This window comes from Bos indicus, chromosome 12 (genome assembly GCF_029378745.1).
Source record: "Bos indicus isolate NIAB-ARS_2022 breed Sahiwal x Tharparkar chromosome 12, NIAB-ARS_B.indTharparkar_mat_pri_1.0, whole genome shotgun sequence".
NCBI lineage: Eukaryota > Metazoa > Chordata > Mammalia > Artiodactyla > Bovidae > Bos > Bos indicus.
In genome coordinates, this window is record NC_091771.1 from 21,374,678 (window position 1) to 21,395,590 (window position 20,913).

The following is a 20,913-nucleotide window of genomic DNA, read 5'->3' on the forward strand; positions in this document are numbered from 1 at the left end:
GCATTACGTGAATTAACCCAGTTTGGTAATGATTTATTACTAGGAGCTTCCAATTATTCAAAGCATCAAATCAACATATTTAAATGTTGACTTAGATGCTTAAAAAGTCGTGCAAGGCAACAAAACAATGCTGCTGCGCTCTGCTCTCGAAAGCCTGCCCTTCCACCCTGGCGACACTAACTGCATTCCAGGTCAGCTTGAGGCCAACCCCCTTCTCTAGGTCAGAGGATATCTTTCAAAAATGCCCATTCTTCTACTATGTGGAGAAATGTTCACCACTCTTCTTTAGGGCTTTGCTTTTCAATTATCTCTTTCAAAGTCAGTCAAATATCTCTTGGGTACTTTTCTAAATAAATAGACAATGAACACCACAAAGGAACTTGGTCTTCCTGCAAAGCCAACTAGTTCAACTGGAAGACAGCCTTGAAAAGTGAAATGTTTTCCTTCTCCTTCCATGGAAGTAAAAACTATCTTGGCTTTATCTTTTACCACTGTGTATATTAACATTAAGGCTGCTTGTGAAGCTAGTGGTAAAGAACCCACCTGCAAATGCAAGAGATATGGGTTCAATCCCTTCTCCAGGAAGATCCCCTGGAGAAGGGAATGGCAACCCACTCCAGCGTTCTTGCCTGGAGAATTTCATGGACAGAGGAGCCTGGCAGTCTACAGCCCAGGGGGTCACAAAGAGTTGAACATGACTGAGCGACAAACACTTTCACAAACTATATTAATATTACTCCTAAACAGTAGGCTCTACTACCACAAATGTCAAAGCTTGTTGGTTTTTAAAGCTGGAAGATGCCTTAACAATTACCTGGCCAACACCACCTTTGTTGAAGAAAGGGGAACTGAGACCCACAGAGACTGACTGACTTGGTCGAGTTGCTGACGGAGTCAAGGTTAGGATTTCTGGCTCCTAAACCTGTGCTGGTGACCTGGAAGGTCACCAGACCTTCCGCCTGACCCATCTACAACACTTTCCCGCAATAGGCCCAGCAGTGCTTAGAAAGCCTGATAATTGAACACAAAGATGGACATCACAGTGACCTCAACTTTCAATGTTATTCTATCACTTCTATCATCAGATGAAGAGACATATCTCTTTTCTAAATAAATTTGAAAGCTTTAGGAAACACTGAAGTGGTCAGAGGCAGTCACAGAGATTCTCGTTTCACAGGTGAGGAAAAGGAAATTATGAAGCACCATAAGAAAGAATCCATAAGATTTTACTGAGACTTTCAAACCAAAAGCCAGCAACTCACGTTTTATTGTTGTAGGGTTTATTCTGACAGATCTCTGGGGACAGGTAGTATGGTGTTCCAACGCAAGTTCTAGCAAGTTCCATGGTACTAGCAAAGTTATATTAAACAATAAAATAACATAGTGTATTACTGAAGTAAGAAAAGGCTTAAGACATACACATACATGTAAGAAAAATGTATAAAAAGTAACACAAAATTTGATGTATTCATATATTAAAATAAAACATTATTATTAAAATATAGTATATTAATAATGTAGTAATAAAATTAATTGATTTTAAGCTTATAATTCATTTCCCCAAAATCTACACAATAAAAAAAACTTATGGCTTAAAGACTGCACGAAAAGGTACCATTGTTATTTTGCAAACTCTCACATGTAAAAATTTCCCTCATTCCAATGACGAAAGTAATGCAATCTCATGATTTAAAATTTGGAAAACAGAAAAGGGAATAAAGAAGAAAAAAATTACCAAGAATCTTACTACCTTCAAACAACTAGTGCTAAAATTCTGATGTATTTCCTTCTTGTCTTTTTTCCATGCATATTTTCCACATAGCTGTGATTATAGTGTATTTGAAATACAGAATTCTTGTTTTTAAAATTTTAAATTTAATACAACAAACTTTGTTCTCACATTATCAAAAAGTCTTCAAAATCATAAATGTCAGTGGCTAAACAATATTCAGGTACATGACTGTGCCAAGTTTTATAAAATTTAACTATTTCCCAATTTTTAGGCATTTAAACTATTCCAAATTTCAAATTATTCCCTTAGAACAAATTCTCAGAAATAGAACATTTAAAATCTCTTGGCATTTATTATCAACAAACTGTCTTTTGAAACATTTGCATCAATATACTCTCCTAAGCACGTGTTAATTTTCCTGTTTCACAAAATGCTCACTGACTTTACATACATTTCAGTCACATCTCATTTGATCAGCTTATATCACACTATACAGCATTGCCAACACTTCTACTATGCCAAGATATGTCTCGCAAATTTTAATCTCAACGTACCATCTGAATACTTTAATATACTTATATAAACAATTATCCAAAATTATTGAGAAACCAAGCTCTTAATACCTTCTTAATTCTTGATACCTAAAAATACGTATTTTGGCTGTTATGAACAGAAGGAAAAATGATTTTTAAAAGTACTTACTTGTTCAAGACCCTTGCAATACCAAAGTCCCCAAGCTTTGCAACCATTCCGTTCTTGCTAAGAAAAATGTTCTGTAAGTGCAGAAAAGGCTATGTTGTTGGAGATATTTCAAGAAAATAAAAGATCTATTCTTCTTGATTCTGTCTCTGAGCCGTTACCTGTGTTTTTATGTCCCTGTGTAAAACCTTCCTGTCGTGAATATGTTTCAGTCCTAGAGAAATCTGTACAAACCAACTCAGAATCTGTAGAGGGAACATAAAACAAAACTAGTGAGCAGTCTGCTGATCACTGAACTATCTTCAGTGATAGCATGCACATAGAGAGAAATAATGTATTTGTGTGTGGTTACACGAATGAAGTGAACAGATATACCATCATACCATCCTATGTTCTCCTTACAGCTGGAAAAACGGAAGTGTGAAAAGGCAATCCAAACATGTTGGTATGAAAAGGAACACTGCATACAGAAAAAGATAAACAGGGGACTTCCCTGGTGGTCCAGGGGCTAAGACCGCACTCCCAGAATGCAGGGGGCTGAGTTTTATTTCTTAGTTATGGTTTATTTCTTAGTTATAATTTTATTTTATCTTAGCTGACCATGAGCCTTTTTATTAAACTGATCTGCTGCTGCTAAGTCGCTTCAGATCAGATCAGATCAGATCAGTGGCTCAGTCGTGTCCGACTCTTTGCGACCCCATGAATCTCAGCACGCCAGGCCTCCCTGTCCAATACCAACTCCCGGAGTTCACTCAGACTCACGTCCATAGAGTCGGTGATGCCATCCAGCCATCTCATCCTCTGTCGTCCCCTTCTCCTCCTGCCCCCAATCCCTCCCAGCATCAGAGTCTTTTCCAATGAGTGAACTCTTCGCATGAGGTGGCCAAAGTATTGGAGTTTCAGTTTTAGCATCATTTCTTCCAAAGAAATCCCAGGACTGATCTCCTTCAGAATGGACTGGTTGGACCTCCTTGCAGTCCAAGGGACTCTCAAGAGTCTTCTCCAACACCACAGTTCAAAAGCATCAATTCTTCGGAGCTCAGCTTTCTTCACAGTCCAACTCTCACATCCATACATGACCACAGGAAAAAAACATAGCTTTGACTAGATGAACCTTTGCTGGCAAAGTAATGTCTGCTTTTGAATATGCTATCGAGGTTGGTCATAACTTTCCTTCCAAGGAGTAAGCGTCTTTTAATTTCATGGCTGCAGTCACCATCTGCAGTGATTTTGGAGCCCAGAAAAATAAAGTCTGACACTGTTTCCACTGTTTCCCCATCTATTTCCCATGAAGTGATGGGACTGGATGCCATGATCTTCCTTTTCTGAATGTTGAGCTATAAGCCAACTTTTTCACTCTCCACTTTCACTTTCATCAGGAGGCTTTTGAGTTCCTCTTCACTTTCTGCCATAAGGGTAGTGTCTTCTGCATATCTGAGGTTATTGATAATTCTCCCGGCAATCTTGATTCCAGCTTGTGCTTCTTCCAGTCCAGCGTTTCTCATGATGTACTCTGCATATAAGTTAAATAAGCAGGGTGACAATATACAGCCTTGACGAACTCCTTTTCCTATTTGGAACCAGTCTGTTGTTCCATGTCCAGTTCTAACTGTTGCTTCCTGACCTGCATACAAATTTCTCAAGAGGTAGGTCAGGTGGTCTGGTATTCCCATCTCTCTCAGAATTTTCCACAGTTTATTGTGATCCACACAGTCAAAGGCTTTGCCATAGCCAATAAAGCAGAAATAGATGTTTTTCTGGAACTCTCTTGCTTTTTCCATGATCCAGCGGATGTTGGCAATTTGATCTCTGGTTCCTCTGCCTTTTCTAAAACCAGCTTGAACATCAGGAAGTTCACGGTTCAAGTCACTTCAGTCATGTCTAACTCTTTGCCACCCCATGGACTGTAGCCCTGCAGGCTCCTCTGTCCATGGGCTTCTCAAGGAAAGAATACTAGAGTGAGTCACCATGCCCTTCTCCAGGGGATCTTCCTGACCCAGGGATTGAACCGAGAAGGTAGATTCTTCACCACTGAGCCACTGTAGACAGATTCCCAAGTGGTGCCGTGGTAAAGAATTTGCCTGCCCATTCAGGAGACGCAAGAGATGCAGGTTCGATCCCTGGGTCCGGAAGGTCCCCTGGAGTAGGAAAACACAATTAGGCATACATGCTTGCACTCAGACACCTACAGAGATTTATTTAAACAATTCTAAACTTTCAATGGTTCCTTGTCCACCAAAACAGAGAGAGGAAAACAATTGAGGGAAAAAGCTATATTCCAGATATGAAGATTCACTTGTAATTTTTTTTTTTTTTGGCTGTGCTGTGCAGCATGTGGAATCTGAGTGCCCAGGGCATGTGTGTTAAGTCGCTTTAGTCGTGTCCGACTCTTTGCGATCCCATGGACTGGATCCCATGCCAGGATCCTTGTCCTGGGGGATTCTTCAGGCAAAAATACTGGAGTGGGCAACCATTCCTTTCTCCAGGGATCTTCCTAACCCAGGGATCGAATCCTGGTCTCCCACACTGCAGGCAGATTCTTTACTGTCTGAGCCACAAGGGAAGCCCTTAGTTCGCCGACCAGGGATCAAACCCTTGTCCCCTGCACTGGAAGTGCAGAGTCTTAACCACTGGACCACCAGGAAACTCTATCAGTTGTAATTTTAGTTCTTTCTCAACCACGGGAAATGTAATTCAAACTTATGTAGAGAAAAGTATTTTTATTAAATGTGGCAAAATAATACCCAGATAAGAAGAAAGGAGGGTTTCTACAACTATAGAATTTAATATATAATGTCAATGAGCATAGGGAGAATGCTTGATTAAATTTACAGAGGTTAGGGATATTGATTCTTTAATCATTCATACATTCACGACATTGAACTTTAAATCAAAGAGGAGAGTATCTGGGCTGTTAAATGCTAAAAGAGAACAAAGAAACAAAGGGCTTGAAGAAAGCTGGCGGGCCACTCTTGTGTCCTGCTTGTGGCCGAGGCCTTTCCCTTCAATCACACAGGCCGGGAGTCCAGTTCTTCCCCGCTACAAACATCTGTCTCCTTCATGAATAAAAGTTCCAAGAGGGTATCAAAGGATGCTAAATGTACAGAAGAAAAATGTGTTTGTGCTCAGACAAAATCGGAATTGAGGCCATTACTCTTCACCTTTTCTCTTCTCTCTCTTAATAACCAATGAGACTAAATAGCCATTGCTAAAAAGAGCTTCTATCCTCCCCAGCAAAGTGGGAAATCTATTTTAAAACAGCATACTCACTGGTAAAAGGAAGAAGAGTGAAGCTATAAATACATCACATTTTAAGTGGCTAAGGAACATTCTCATTCACTTTTTTCTCAGCCATTAAGATCCATCTTAGGGGCATCCTACATGAGATTTTCCAAAAATAAGATACTGTCCTTTCTCAAGCAAAGTTCACTCTCAAACAGAGATTCAATTTAAGTTCAAATTCAAACATGTTCTCAGTTCAGTTCAGTCGCTCAGTCATGTCCAACTCTTTGCAATGCCATGAACTGCAGCACGCCAGGCCTCCCTGTCCATCACCAACTCCCGGAGTTCACCCAAACTCATGTCCATTGAGTCGGTGATGCCATCCAGCCATCTCATCCTCTGTCGTCCCCTTCTCCTCCTGCCCCCAATCCCTCCCAGCATCAGAGTCTTTTCCAATGAGTCAACTCTTCACATGAGGTGGCCAAAGTATTGGAGTTTCAGCTTCAGCATCAGTCCTTCCAATGAACACCAGGACTGATCTCCTTTAGGATGGACTGGTTGGATCTCCTTGCAGTCCAAGGGACTCTCAAAAGTCTTTTCCAACACCACAGTTTAAAAGCATCAATTCTTTGGCACTCAGCTTTCTTCACAGTCCAACTCTCACATCCATACATGACCACAGGAAAAACCATAGCCTTGACTAGATGGACCTTTGTTGGCAAAGTAATGCCTCTGCTTTTGAATATGCTATCTAGGTTGGTCATAACTTTCCTTCCAAGGAGTAAACATCTTTTCATTTCATGGCTGCAATCACCATCTGCAGTGATTTTGGAGTCCAAAAAGATAAAGTCTGACACTGTTTCCACTGTTTCCCCATCTATTTGCCATGAAGTGATGGGACCAGATGCCATGATCTTCGTTTTCTGAATGTTGAGCTTTAAGCCAACTTTTTCACTCTCCTCTTTCACTTTCATCAAGAGGCTTTTTAGTTCCTCTTCACTTTCTGCCATAAGGGTGGTGTCTTCTGAATATCTGAGGTTATTGATATTTCTCCCAGCAGTCTTGATTCCAGCTTGTGCTTGCTCCAGCCCAGCGATTCTCATGATGCACTCTGCATAGAAGTTAAATAAACGGTGACAATATACAGCCTTGAAGTACTCCTTTTCCTATTTGGAACCAGTCTGTTGTTCCATGTCCAGTTCTAATTGTTGCTTCCTGATCTGCATATAGGTTTCTCAAGAGGCGGGTCAGGTGGTCTGGTATTCCCATCTCTTTCAGAATTTTCCACAGTTTATTGTGATCCACACAGTCAAAGGCTTTGGCATAGTCAATAAAGCAGAAGTAGATATTTTTCTGGAACTCTCTGCTTTTTCCATGATCCAGCGGATGTTGGCAATTTGATCTCTGGTTCCTCTGCCTTTTCTAAAACCAGCTTGAACATCAGGAAGTTCACGGTTCATGTATTGCTGAAGCCTGGCTTGGAGAATTTTGAGCATTACTTTACTAGCGTGTGAGATGAGTGCAATTGTACGGTACTTGGAGCATTCTTTGGTATTGCCTTTCTTTGGGATTGGAATGAAAACTGACCTTTTCCAGTCCTGTGGCCACTGCTGAGTTTTCCAAATTTGCTGGCATATTGAATGCAGCACTTTCACAGCATCATCTTTCAGGATTTGAAATAGCTAGCTCAACTGGAATTCCATCACCTCCACTAGCTTTGTTCCTAGTGATGCTTCCTAAGGCCCACTTGACTTCACATTCCAGGATGTCTGGCTCTAGGTGAGTGATCACACCATAGTAATCATCTGGGTCGTGAAGATCTTTTTTGTACACTTCTTCTGTGTATTCTTGCCACCTCTTCTTGATATCTTCTGCTTCTGTTAGGCCCATACCATTTCTGTCCTTTATCGAGCCCATCTTTGCATGAAATGTCCCCTTGGTATCTCTAATTTTCTTGAAGAGATCTCTAGTCTTTCCCATTCTGTTGTTTTCCTCTATTTCTTTGCATTGATCGCTGAGGAAGGCTTTCTTATCTCTCCTTGCTATTCTTTGGAACTCTGCATTCAGATGCTTATATCTTTCCTTTTCTCCTTTGCTTTTCCCTTTCTTCTTTTCACAGTTATTTGTAATGCCTCCTCAGACAGTCATTTTGCTTTTTTGCATTTCTTTTCCATGGGGATGGTCTTGATCCCTGTCTCCTGTACAATGTCATTAGGCTAGGTTAATTTCTCATTTAAATGCTTTCTTCTCTGCAGTCACCCTCTGGTTTTTCAGTCTTCTAACTTTACTGAGGCCTTCAATGGCTAAGTTGAAGATCTCTCTTGGTAAATGTCAGACTGCACTCTAAAGTATGTGGGTTATTTTCAAATATCTTTTGATATTGATTTCTAACATGATTCCACAGTGATAACAGACTCTGTATGATTTTAATACCTTTAGACCATGAAATTTCTTCACTCTGTTTTATGTCCCTGGATCTATTCCAGTGGTCTCCCTGTTTATGGTCTATGGTAACTTGAATAGAATTTGTATCCTACTATTGTGTGAAAATTGTATAAATCTTAATTATGTTGAATTGGTTCTTCGTGCTTTTCAGGTCTACCATATTCTTCCACTTTTATGTATATTCATTCTATAAATTTTTGAGAGTTTGATACTGAAACTCCCACTAAAAATCTTAATGTATCTGTTTAAAAAAATAATTGTATTAATAATATATAGAAGGACCATATGTAACTTTGCCCTGTATTTTCCAAGTCTCCTATAAATGTTTTATCATACTTTTCATAATTTAAAAGATAAGAAGAAAAAGAAAAAATAAATGAATATTGACATTGTAAAAAAAAAATACCAAGCCATTATTTTTATAATTCAAATTTCTCTTCCACCAATCATGCTTCATATAAACACAGTCTATTACTTATGAAATTATAAATTTAATCCCCAATATAAATGAACAGGGAAATTGGAAGAGTTTCTACCTGATCTTCACTAAATAACACTCCCCGTTGTCTTCTGATCCTTTTCATGAGATCCCCGCCATCACAATACTCCATCACAATAAACAGTCTGTTGTTCTCTGTAAAAAAAGGCATCATTTGATGCTGCATAGGTTTCAAATATTTACTAATTACTTGCCTTTCAAGTTCTAGAAGGTGGAGAATGCAACAGAAAAATGCAGAATATAATAGCTAAAAACTGGCTGTAGAATCAAGATGGACTGGGCTCTAATCCCACTTCGCCACTTAAATTTCTTAGCTCTGTGACTCTGGGCAAGTTATTTTAATTTTTATGGGCTTCATTATCTCATCTGTCAGATGGCAATAATAATGTAGACACTCCTCTTGGGATCACCTCATCTTTGTTTACTTCAACTTTTAAATGAGTTAATCCATGTCACATATTTAGAATAATATCTGCACATAATGAGAGTTCAATAAATGTGAGCAACTATTTTTAATATGTCCCTGCAGGAGACCAGAAATGGGCTGTAACACAACAGCTGTGAATCTTTTTCAACACCACTAAAAGAATGATCAGACCCTTAAATTGAAGTATAAACTTCTATTTATACTGTTGAGTACTGGTGACACTCACTCTTTTTTTAATATTGTATTTATGTATTTGGCTGAGTCAGGTCTTACTGCAGCACTCGGAATTTCACTGTGGCCCATGGGCGCTCTAGTTGGGGCACATAAGCACTCAACCCTAGCAGTCGCGGTGCGCGGGCTTAGTTGCTCCACAGCACGTGGGATCTTAATTCCCCAACCAGGAATCGAACCTACATCCTCTGCATCACAATGTGGATTCTTAACCACTGGACCACCAGGGAAGTCCCAGTCAAATTTCTTTTAACTGACCTCTGCCTGACCTACACACTAGATTGCTGGGCACCATCCATGACTGTTGCTGCTCAAGGTTACCCTGGTGGCAACTAGACACAACTATGCTCCCTCTGACCTCACTGATTCTTACCAAGATCATTGCATGCATTCCCAAATCTATCTGAAAAGATCCTGATGCTGGGAAAGATTGAAGGTAGGAGGCGAAGGGGACAACAGAGGACGAGATGGTTGGATGGCATCACCGACTCAATGGATATGAGTTTGAGTGAACTCCGGGAGTTGGTGATGGGACAGGGAATCCTGGTGTGCTGCAGTCCGTGGGGTCGCAAAGAGTCGGACATGACTGAGCGACTGAACTGAACTGATACTTGTTATTATAATTTTTATATAAAGTGATGAGAGATGAATGGAAAAAGATGTGATTGTTTCCACAAGAACTACATTGAATGCCATGAAGTAAATGTGAGTAGCTTTAAAAAGAAAAAGTCATTAAGCTAAATGCTGGGTGGGACAAATGGAAAATAACTGGGAAGCTTTCAAAGGAATGTACACAGAGAGAGTATCTGTGAATTCTTACTCCACTCTAAAGACCAGAAACTGGAAATTATAAATTGCAGATGACGGGCACCTATAAAAGAAAGGATACTCAGAACTCCAGTAAGTGGATTCATAATCAAAGACAAGGCTTTGATCTTACATCAAAAGTCTGGCAAATGATCGTGCATTTACAGATTAAAATAAGTTTGTATGGTTTTCTGCTTCATCAGCTTTTTTCTTTACCAAACAACTATTAGATGGGTTCTTATTAGGTTAAGGACTTCTATTAACTTGCTTGTTTCTCCCACTAGTTTGTTCCCTGAGGAGAGACTCCACACTGGGATCTTTTGCATTCCCTGTACCTGGCACATGGAAGGAGCTTAATAAAGGAATCACACAAAATCAGACTTGCTACCAATTGTTAATCTTTCTAGCATTTTGCTCTGTAGTTATTTGAGTATCCACTAAATGTCAGACTCTTCTTGCCAAATTCTATCATTTGCTACCTCTTTCTTTCAAGTAGCTTAAATCAACTTTAAAGGGGTTATCAGGGACTTCCTGGATGATCCAGTGGTAAAGACTCTGAGCTTTCAATGCAAGGGGCCAGAGTTCAATCCCTGGTCAGGAAACTAGTGCCCAAACGCTGCAACTAAAAGCTCACATACTGCGATGAAGATCAAAGATCCTGCAGGCTACAACTAAGGCCCCATGAGGCCATATCAGTAAAATATATTCTTTAAAAAAATTTTTTAAAAACAAACTACATAATGTACTTATAGTTGTATTTACATTTATTGCCTGTCTAGCGCTAGTGGTAAAGAATCTGCCTGCCAATGCAGGAGACATAAGAGACACGGGGTCAATCCCTGGGTGGGGAAGATCCCCTGGAGGAGGAAGTGGCAACCCACTCCAGTATTCTTGTGGGAGAATCCCACAGACAGAGGAGCCTGGCAGGCTACAGTCCATAAGGTCACAAAGAGTCAGACACGACTGAAGCAACTGAGCACACAGCACCCCTCATTTTACCCCTGGAAATGTGAACACCACAGCTGAAGAGCGGGTAGAACTCTCAGATGACCCTAATGCACACACCCTGTGAACTCTCTCCCCTTGAGTGAGAATGGAACCTGTAAATGTGGGATATCACTCCATCATTACGTCACATTGCATAGCAAAGGGGATTTGCTGATATAATTAAAGTTACTAAGCAGCTGACTTTGAGTTAATAGGAAAAGGAGATTACACACCTGGGCTTGACCTAATCACAAGAGCCACTTAAATCTGGATCTAGAAGTCAGAAACAGAGAGATGCCATGCTGGAGAGGGCCTATTGCAGGGGCCACGTGACAGGGAGGGAGGCTGGTCTCTAGCAGACGACGACCACCCCCAGTTAACAGTCTGCAAGAAAGCAGACGTCTCAGTCCTACAAGTGCAGTAAATGAAATCTCCCAACAACCTACATAAGCCTGGAAGAGTACTCTGGGCCTCGGGTGAGGGAGGTTGCAGACAGAGTCACCATCTTGATTTCAACTATGTGAGACCCTGTGCAGAGAATCCAGCTAAACCAGGCCCAGGCTTCTGGAAGAGCTAGAGAAATTGGGAGGTACCTATTTAAGCCACTAAATTCCTGTTCGCTGGTTATACAGCAACAGAAAAGAGCAGTGTGGGGATGTAGACCCATTTTGCTCACTGATTTACCCCCAAGACCCAGGCTGTGTTCAGCCTATTAGAGGTACTTGATAAATATTTACTGAAGGAATTTTAGTGGAATTAACTGAGCCTGATGGGGACTTCTCTGGTGGTCCAGAGGCTTACGACTCTGTGCTCCCAATGAAGGGGGCCCAGGTTCAATTCCTGGTCAGGGAGCTAGAACCCACACGCTTCAACCAAGAGTTCACATGCCTCAACTAAGACCTAGCACAGCCAGATAAATACATATTTAAGTATTTTTTTTAACTTAGCCTTAAGAAAATCTTACTGCATTCTCCTTATTTTCCTCATGCTGTTTCAAACTTATAAAAACTTCTACTTTCCATTGACAAACACGTAACGCACTAGAGCCGTGGCTCTTTTGTTTAGAGATGAGCTGTTGGAGGATGAACAAAGGCTTTCCCCATACTCTCTACAGCCAGGTGTTACAAAGACGTCTGAGGCTTTCAAACAAGCTCAGTGTTTCGAGTTCCAACAATCTGCCAGGCAAAGCACAAAGGCATCACCATAGCTCTGGTTTTCCTAAACACAGAGGTGCTCTAGTTATGAAAAGGAAGAGGGGGTCATAAGAAAGTTTAGGTTTACAACATAAACAAAGTCAGCGAAGATTACTGATGCTGTAAAAAATGACCTCTCATTTGATAAGGGTATCCAGCATAAACCAGCCTCAAATGTCCAAGTCGCATGGTGTAAGGTCAGACTCCACTCTCCTAAATGGTCCAGGCAGCCCCAGTATTCATTCCACTAATGTGCCTGAGCACCTACTACGTGCCAGATGCTGAGGGGCAAGTGGTGAGCAAAAGAGTCCATTCTGTTTCCTGTCTCAAAGGGAGACAAATATTAGACCACTTCCTAATGGACACACTCACGGTACCGAAGTGCTGGCGAGATCCCGCAGAGGGGACTGCAGCTTGGACTGTGCTCTCAGAGAAGGCCTGACAATGAGTGGAGACTTACCAGACGGAGAGAGCCAACAAAAACCCACAGAGTGAGGGAAAGGAAGGCTGTCGTCTGGTGTCTTTGTAGGAACCAATGAACAGGAATAGAGGGCACCGTACTCTGCGGCTGCCCCTTAAAGTTACTCGATACAACTCGGCTCCCCGTTCATGTGTACTGCCAACTCCCAAAGACCTCAGGAACGTCCTGAGCAGTCTTTTAGAGGCTGTACCCAGTTTTCATTTGTAAGAAACACAGAAAGCTATTTTGCATGCAGTGGTTTAATTTGTAAGAAACACAGTGCCCAGCAGAGCGCAAATGCTCAAAAAACAGCTTTTAAATTTTGTTGACTGGGGCTTCCCTGAAGCTCCAGTGATTAAGACACTGCGTTTTCACTGCAAGGGTGTGGGTTCAATCCCTGGTCAGGGAACTAAGGCCCCACATGCCACAATGAAGCCAAAAACAAACTTACTGATTTTTATGAACACCCCTGATGGTGCTTGAAGATACTAGGTAATATTCCTGCTCCATGAACTACTTCCAACCTCTGAATTCAAGTACACACTGCCCCACCCCTTACCCCACCCCGTGCTGGGTGCTGGCCGAACTGTGGGCATATACAGCCCCGAAGCAGCCTCAAAACACCTGACATGCTGCCTGTGTGTTTATGGTCTGTCTCTTCCCACTACAATGTAAGAGTCACAAAGGACAGGAATTTTTGTTTGTTTTCTTTATTCACGGATGTATTCCTGGTACCTAGAAAAATGCATACAGTAAGCACTCAGTAAATTTTTGTTAAGTGAATGAATGGTCTCTGACCATTGCTTTCTTTGTTTTTTTTTTAACCTCTGGAGTCGAATAATGGATGAAGGCAGAAGAAATGTGCTCAGGTGTACTGAGAGGAAGGCTTGCTTCCTTCAAGTTCCCCCTCTATTCCGGCCAGCAGCTTGGCTGCCTCTCTGAAAGAGGACTGCACTGCCCCATTTACTGGCCCTGGGCACACAAGGACTCTCAGAGTCAGCGCAGCCTCTGCCAGCACCACCCCGTTCTCAGGGTTGGCTGAGTGTCTGCTTTACACCCAGAATTTGAGTATATGGGGGAGGTAAGAAACATGCCACATGCTAGCAGGGCTCTGAGAGGGAGGACGCGGCGGGCTCTGTGTCCTGCCCTTTTGTTCAGAACAGCCTGCTTCCTATCTGAGCTGCTCCTTCAGCCGGGGCCCCAGCTTTAAATTCCCCATCAGGGAATTCCCTGGCGAGACCAGTGGTTAGAACTTGGTGCTTTCACTGAGGTGTCCCATAAGCTACATGGTATGGACAAAAAAAGTTCTTAATTTTTTAATTAAAACATAAAAAAGACCCCCCTCAACCACAGCCAACATGTAACATGAGTGAGACACAGATGGTATTCTTGTAGGCCTCTGGAAGTTCTTACTGGAGCAAAGCTAAGACAACCATTATTAACTATTTGAGGGAGTAAAAATTAAAGACAGGTGGGAAAACTTAAGGAAATTTAGGAAAATTGTCTACAAAAACTCAGCAGAGTATAAATCAAGATGATGAAAAATAAATTTAAGTAAATGGGACAATGAATCCAGTCACAGAAATTAATTTATACACAGTTCTCAGGATCCTATCTTATATGGATATCTACATGCCGACACCTGATTAAAATACTTTAAGAATATAAGAAGTCAAACCTTGAAATGAATTGAAGAAGGTTACAATGTTGGGATGTTTCATCTTTGCCAGAAGAATGACTTCTTTCTTGGAAGCTTCTTTTTCTTGGATGGGCATCTAAATTATATTAAGAGACAAAGTAGTCTATAAAGATAATTGCTTTCATGAATAGGCTTTCTGCTCACCGTCATCGAAAATTCTCCAGGATTTCACTGACTTTAATGGCATTTCTGAAACTGATCTCTCAATGGCAGGAAATGACCTTTCTAGAATTAAGAGTGTCCTGTATCTGGTCAACGGTTTGCCAATGACAATCAGTAACAAGAAAATAATTCTGGTAAAGTTCTGCTGTGTTATAAGCTCACTTGAATTGGTGTACTGTGTCAATTATTTAGTCATCTCAAGGAAAGTTCTTTTAATATTTATCTTTCAGCAGCAAAAGAATTGGTTTAAAAAAAATGCAATGTTCCAGCAGCAATCACAGCTGAGAAGAAACAAATGAAATCTAAAAAAATTAAATGTCACACATTACATAAATCAGACCAGTAAAGTTCTATTAAGATTACTACATTTTTCGTTTTCAAATAAAATTTGTCTCTTGTGACTTCATTTTAGATTTGATATATTTCCTTTTCTTTATTAAAAAACTAATTAATTTGCTTTTATTGTTACCTTTCCTTCCAGTTTTATTGATATAATGACATATAGCACTGTATACTTTTAAGATATATCGCATAATGATTTGACTTACACACACCATGAAATAATTAGAACAATAAGTTTAGCAAACATCCATCATCGCATATACATACAAAATTAAAGAAATAGAAAAACGACTTTTTTTTACCTTGTGACGATAGTGCAGGATTTACTCTCTTAACAACTTTCATTTATAACAAACAGCAGTGTTAATTATATTTACCATGTTGTACATTACATCTGTAGTTCTTATTTATCTTATAACTGGAAGTTTGTACCTGCTGACCACCTTCATCCAATTCTCCCTCCCCATACCACAATTTTGATCTAATTGACCTAAAACACTATGTCAGTTTTCATCACATAACATAGTGATTTAAAATTTCTATGCATTTCAAAGTGATCTTCATTAGTTACCATCTGTCACTATATGAAGATATTGCATAGTTACGATGTTCCCCATGCCAGACATTTCATACACATAACTCCTTTATTTTGCAACTGGAGGTTTGCACCTCTTAATCTCCCTCACCTATTTGTCTCCTGCCCTCACTCCCTGATGTATATTCTTATTCTATTAATCATCTATGGACAATATTTTTCAAATGTTTTGGTGCCAGTGCCAGTGGCCACATCTCATTTCTATCTTTTCTTCCTCATTCTTGATGCCTCATCATTTCTACACTGACTTCTGGTCCGGCTGTCCCACCTTCCGAGTCACTGGTCCTCTCCACTGTTCCCTCTGTAACGACCTTCAACATTTGGCTCACACATAATGTCGAGCTCCCCGATTTCTCATCCTCATTTAGATTTAACAATTTTTTAAAAAAAATTAACATTCTTAATCCAAGCTTTACTGTCTCCTAGCTATGTATCCTGGAGAGGGCAGTGGCACCCCACTCCAGAACTCTTGCCTGGAAAATCCCATGGACGGAGGAGCCTGGTGGCCTGCAGTCCATGGGGTCGCTAAGAGTCTAGAACGACTGAGCGACTTCACTTTCACTTTTCACTTTCATGCATTGGAGAAGGAAATGGCAACCCACTCCTGTATTCTTGCTTGGAGAATCCCAGGTACAGAGGAGCCTAGTGGGCTGCCGTCTGTGGGGTTGCACAGAGTCGGACACGACTGAAGCGACTTAGCAGCAGCAGCGGCAGCTATGTATCCTTCAGTAAATTACTTAAGTCTTCTGAGCTTCGGTATCTTTCTCCCCAATTTAAATTGCATAATTAGTACATATGAATTTCAAAATAAAAATAACTGAATTATGCCTATTGGATGAACAGATTTAGCTACTTAACTACGTTAATTTATAACTACTATTTTTTCAAAAGAATATTATAAACAAAATTGAAAGGAAAAGATAGGCATAGAACTGCATTTTTATAGTTAGGTAAAAATATTGGCAATATGTATGACAGATTTTTGTATTTATAACATTTAAGGAGTTCTGGCAAATGAAAAAAAAAGCAACTATGTATGCCAATAGAAATATGGGAAAATACATGACTAGACAACTCTCAAAAAAATAAAAGTTAAAAATGGCTCAGAAATAGAAAGATTCAACCTCACTCAGTAATCAGAAGAAAAAAGACTAAAACAAAATTTAATATAATGTTTCATCTGTGAAATTGGTAAAGACAAAAGCATGTTAATACCCATAGTTAACCAGAAAGCAGAAAATGGCACTCATATATTTCTTGGGTAAATATTTATATAAGATGATAAAAATCTTTCCAGGAAAACAACTTTTTAATGTCTAAAAGAGACTTTAAAATGCTCCTATCTTTAACTTATTAATGCTTCTAGAAATTTATCCAAAGAAAATAATCAGAAACGTATGTGCCCAAGTGTTCTCATACAAAAGCCTTCATTACAGTGCTTTACTATTAGGTTTTTTATTACTAGTTTTCAATTAACAATATATACTTATGGTTTGAAAAAACATTTTAAGTCAGATAGAAGTGAATAAGATGAAAGTTAAAACTTCCCTCTCTCCTTCGTATTGATTCCTTAAAAGTAATTGCTGTAAATTGTTAGACCTTTTTATTTAATGTACATGTAGATAAACATGAATACACAGTTTGCTTAAGAAAAGTAACTTCTTCTATATATTAAATGCTATTTAATCATAGCAAAAAAAATCAAGCAATATAATTATCTGAAAATAGAAAAAGAGTTAGATAAATTATGGTACAATATTTTGAACCTAATGTCACACTATGCAGTCATCAACAATCCAGGGAAGAACAGTGTTACAGCAGAAAGAGCAGGGGAAGAGTTAGAAGGGTCTGAAGGAAACGGCAACCCACTCCAGTATCCATGCCTGGAAAATCCCATGGTGGGCTACAATCCATGGGGTCGCCAAGAGTTGGACACGACTGAGCGACGTGTCTGTGTGTGCGTTGGTCAGTAAGCAAATCACTTAGCCTCACTGAGCCCCACCCCTTTCACCTGAACAATGAGGATAGTGAGATCCACCTTTTAGGGTTGTTGTGAGGATTAAATAGATTCGTATAAGTGAAACACCTGCGATAACATGGCTTGCGCTAGGTGTCCACTACTACTGTACACATTTGATGTTACTGCGTGAGAACACTTTATTACATGAAAACATTGAAATGAGAAAATGTTTACAATATACTAAGGGTAAAAGGTGATATAAAAGAGTGTATCCAACATGACATCAATCATTCTAATATAGTCTAGTAACTTATAAGGTACGTTTATGCATTAAAAGTAGCCTAGAGAGAAGTTCACCATAATGTTAACAGTGATAAAGACAGTGGTTGTGATTTTTTATTTTCCTCTAAATAGTCTTATTTTTCCCTACAGTTTTTTCAAAATTTCTTCAATGAATATTTTAATATTCACAATAAAAAGGATACGTTTTTGAAGGCAAGATATAAAAGAATATGCTTGATAATGGTAGGATGATAAGAGAAAATGAGTTCGTTTCATGGAGAGGTGCTGGAGAGCTGAGAAGACATGTAAATTTTTCTAGATAAGAATGAAAAACTACAATAGGGTAGAAAGGAAGAAGTAAGAAATATTAATTCTCTGACACAGATGTTGCCAGGCAAATTTGATAACACAAAGAGATACAGGAAAACAATGATAACAACAGCCTCCCTCATATAAATTCTACTTATTTACAGCATGGAGACTAGGGTCTTCATGAGTGAAAAAATTCAGTGCTCTATTAGAAATATATAAAGTCAGTTTGTTTAATTATATACTAAAGAATGAGAGAGATGTTAAAAACGCATTAATATATATTTCTATAGCGGATTCACCTCCCACATGGCTTTTTCTTTACTTAGAATTTAAATGGTTTTATAATTTTTAACACTGGTGCTTTTGACACCGAAGAATTGATGCTTTTCAACTGTGGTGTTGGAGAAGATTCTTGAGAGTCCCTTGCACTGCAAGGAGATCCAAACAGTCAATCTTAAAGGAAATCAGTCCTGAATATTCCTTGGAAGGACTGACGCTGACACTGAAACTCCAATACTCTGGCCACCTGATGTAAAGAGCCGACTCATTTGAAAAGACCCTGATGCTGGGAAAGATTGAAGGTGGGAGGAGAAGGGGACAACAGAGGATGAGATGGTTGGATGGCATCACAGTCCATGAGGTCACAAAGAGTCGGACACGACTGAGCAACTGAACTGAACTGATAATTTCTAAGACGCTTGCTCCTTGGAAGAAAAACTATGACAAATCTAGACAGCATATTAAAAAGCAGTGATTTTGCTGACAAAAGAATGTATAGTCAAAGCTATGGTTTTTTCAGTAGTCATGTATGGATGTGAGAGTTGGACCATACAGAAGGCTGAGGGTCAAAGAATTGATGCTTTCGAACTGTAGTGCTGGAAAAGACTCTTGAGAGTCCCTTGGACTGCAAGGAGATCAAATTAGTCAATCCTAAAAGAAAAAACCCTGAATATTCATTGGAAGGACTGATGCTAAACCTGAAGCTCCAATACTTTGGCCACCTGAAAAGCCAACTCATTGGAAAAGATCCACTGAAGGCAAGAAGAGAAGGGGGCAACAGAGGATGAGATGGTTGGATGGCATCATCGACTTACTGAATATGAGTTTGAGCAAACTCCAGGATATAGTGAAGGACAGAGAAGCCTGGCGTGCTGCAGTTCATTGGGTCGCAAAGAGTCAGACACAACTGAGCAACTGAACAGCAACGACAAAGTATGTACCAGCTTAACAACAGAGCTAGAAGGCCTGCAAGTGTCTATGCATTGAATTATCAACCCAATAAGGATTTACTGAACCGCTGCTGGTGCGAAGCATTCTTAGCTGCTGTTTGGAATATCAAGATGAAAAAGACACGGATTCTGCCTGCAAAGAGCATAAAGTTTGGAGGAGAAGGTACAAAATAAACAGCTAAAGCACAGCAAAGTAGAACACATTCAGTATCATAACAGCATTATGAATAAAATCTATGGAGTTGACAAAGAGAGATTACTTAGAGTGGGAAAGTCCTGGAAACTCTCCTAGGGCTCAGCTCTGAACAAGTCAAGTCTTATTGGGCGGGCAAAAACCTTCTTGGAAGAAAGAGCCCCTTGGACAAGCACAGAGGCTGGAGTGGGAGGGATCTGTACGTAGGAAAAAAGAAGAGGATGTGAAGAGGAGGTTGAAATGGAATTTGCGAACAAATCAGAGAGGACTGTCAAAACTAATCTGCAGAGTGAATTGATACAAAAGCACAAGGCAAAAATTACTCATAACCCCACATTCCACCTAGATAAAACTATCTAGTATGTTTCTTATACCTATGGGAATATATCTGTGGGAATATACATACCTATATACAGAGAGAATGCATATATTTTTACAAAAATTGCATCATTCTACACATGTTGTTCAGTTGCCCAGTCATGTCCGACTCTTTGTGACCCCATGGACTGCAGCACACTAGGCCTCCCTGTCCCTCACCATCTCCCAAAGTTTGCACAAGTTCACGTCTGTTGCATCGGTGATGCCATCCATTCATCTCGTCCTCTGATGCCCTCTTCTCCTTCTACCCTCTATCTTTCCCAGCATCAGGGAGAGAATGAAGGCAGACGCCCTCTTTTCCAGTGATCCACTGTTCACATCAGGTGGCCATTCTACACATACTATTTTCATAATTAGCAAAAGTTTCTAGGGAATTTAGCCAAAATAATTCCTCTTAAATTAAATATATTTAATTATTCTCCAAAAATACCAGATTAATAATAATATATGGTTTCCTTCCATTCCTTCAATGCATTTCATATATATTTTTGAGCAATATTCTTGAGCAATATTATGTGCCGGCATGGTTCTGCATGCTGGAGGAGACAGATAAGAAATAAATGAACAGAGTAATCCCAGATCATTGTAAATGCTACTAAGAAAATAAACCAGGCTGCTGTAATAAGGAGTGATTAAAGTCAGGGAGTTGTCTTAGATAGGATGTTTGGGGAAGGTCTCCTTGTGGAGGTGACCTATATTAGGAGTGACAGAGGAGATGCGCCACCCTTATGCAAAATAGAGAAGTCAGAGCGAGGGAGGTGGGGCCTCCCATGCCATAGGATATTAAAAGATGTTATCACTGTAAGGAGTACCATAGTAGACAGGGTGATAACATTGTTTTTTCTTTTCTTTTGAAAAAAAAAAATCATTTCAAACTCCCCTGTTGGTCCAGTGGTTAAGACTCCCTGCTTACACTGCAGGAGGCATGGGTTCAATTCCCGGTGGGGGAAATTATCCATCATGATCCCTCATGATGACAGTTGCAGCCAAAAAATAAAATTTTAAAATAAAAACAAGATCACTGGTTGCTGTCTGGACAATGGATTTAGAAGACGGAAC

At 39.9% G+C, this 20,913-nt stretch overlaps 1 protein-coding gene across 9 annotated transcripts in view; it reads right to left on the reverse strand.

The window, feature by feature from the left end:
• NEK5 (NIMA related kinase 5) overlaps nt 1-20,913 on the reverse strand; it is a 65,145-nt gene that overhangs the window by 39,765 nt on the left and 4,467 nt on the right. For 7 of the 9 annotated variants that reach the window (XM_070800143.1, XM_070800142.1, XM_070800144.1 and 4 more), the window contains exons 3-7: nt 14,381-14,477; nt 8,635-8,732; nt 2,593-2,676; nt 2,435-2,505; nt 1,263-1,349 (exon numbers count right to left, since the gene is read on the reverse strand). In XM_070800143.1, the coding sequence (XP_070656244.1) occupies nt 1,263-1,349; nt 2,435-2,505; nt 2,593-2,676; nt 8,635-8,732; nt 14,381-14,477 (437 nt within the window). Of the gene's footprint in view, nt 1-1,262; nt 1,350-2,434; nt 2,506-2,592; nt 2,677-8,634; nt 8,733-14,380; nt 14,478-20,913 lie in introns of those variants that run through there. The other 2 variants (XM_070800146.1, XM_070800145.1) reach the window with 2 other exon arrangements.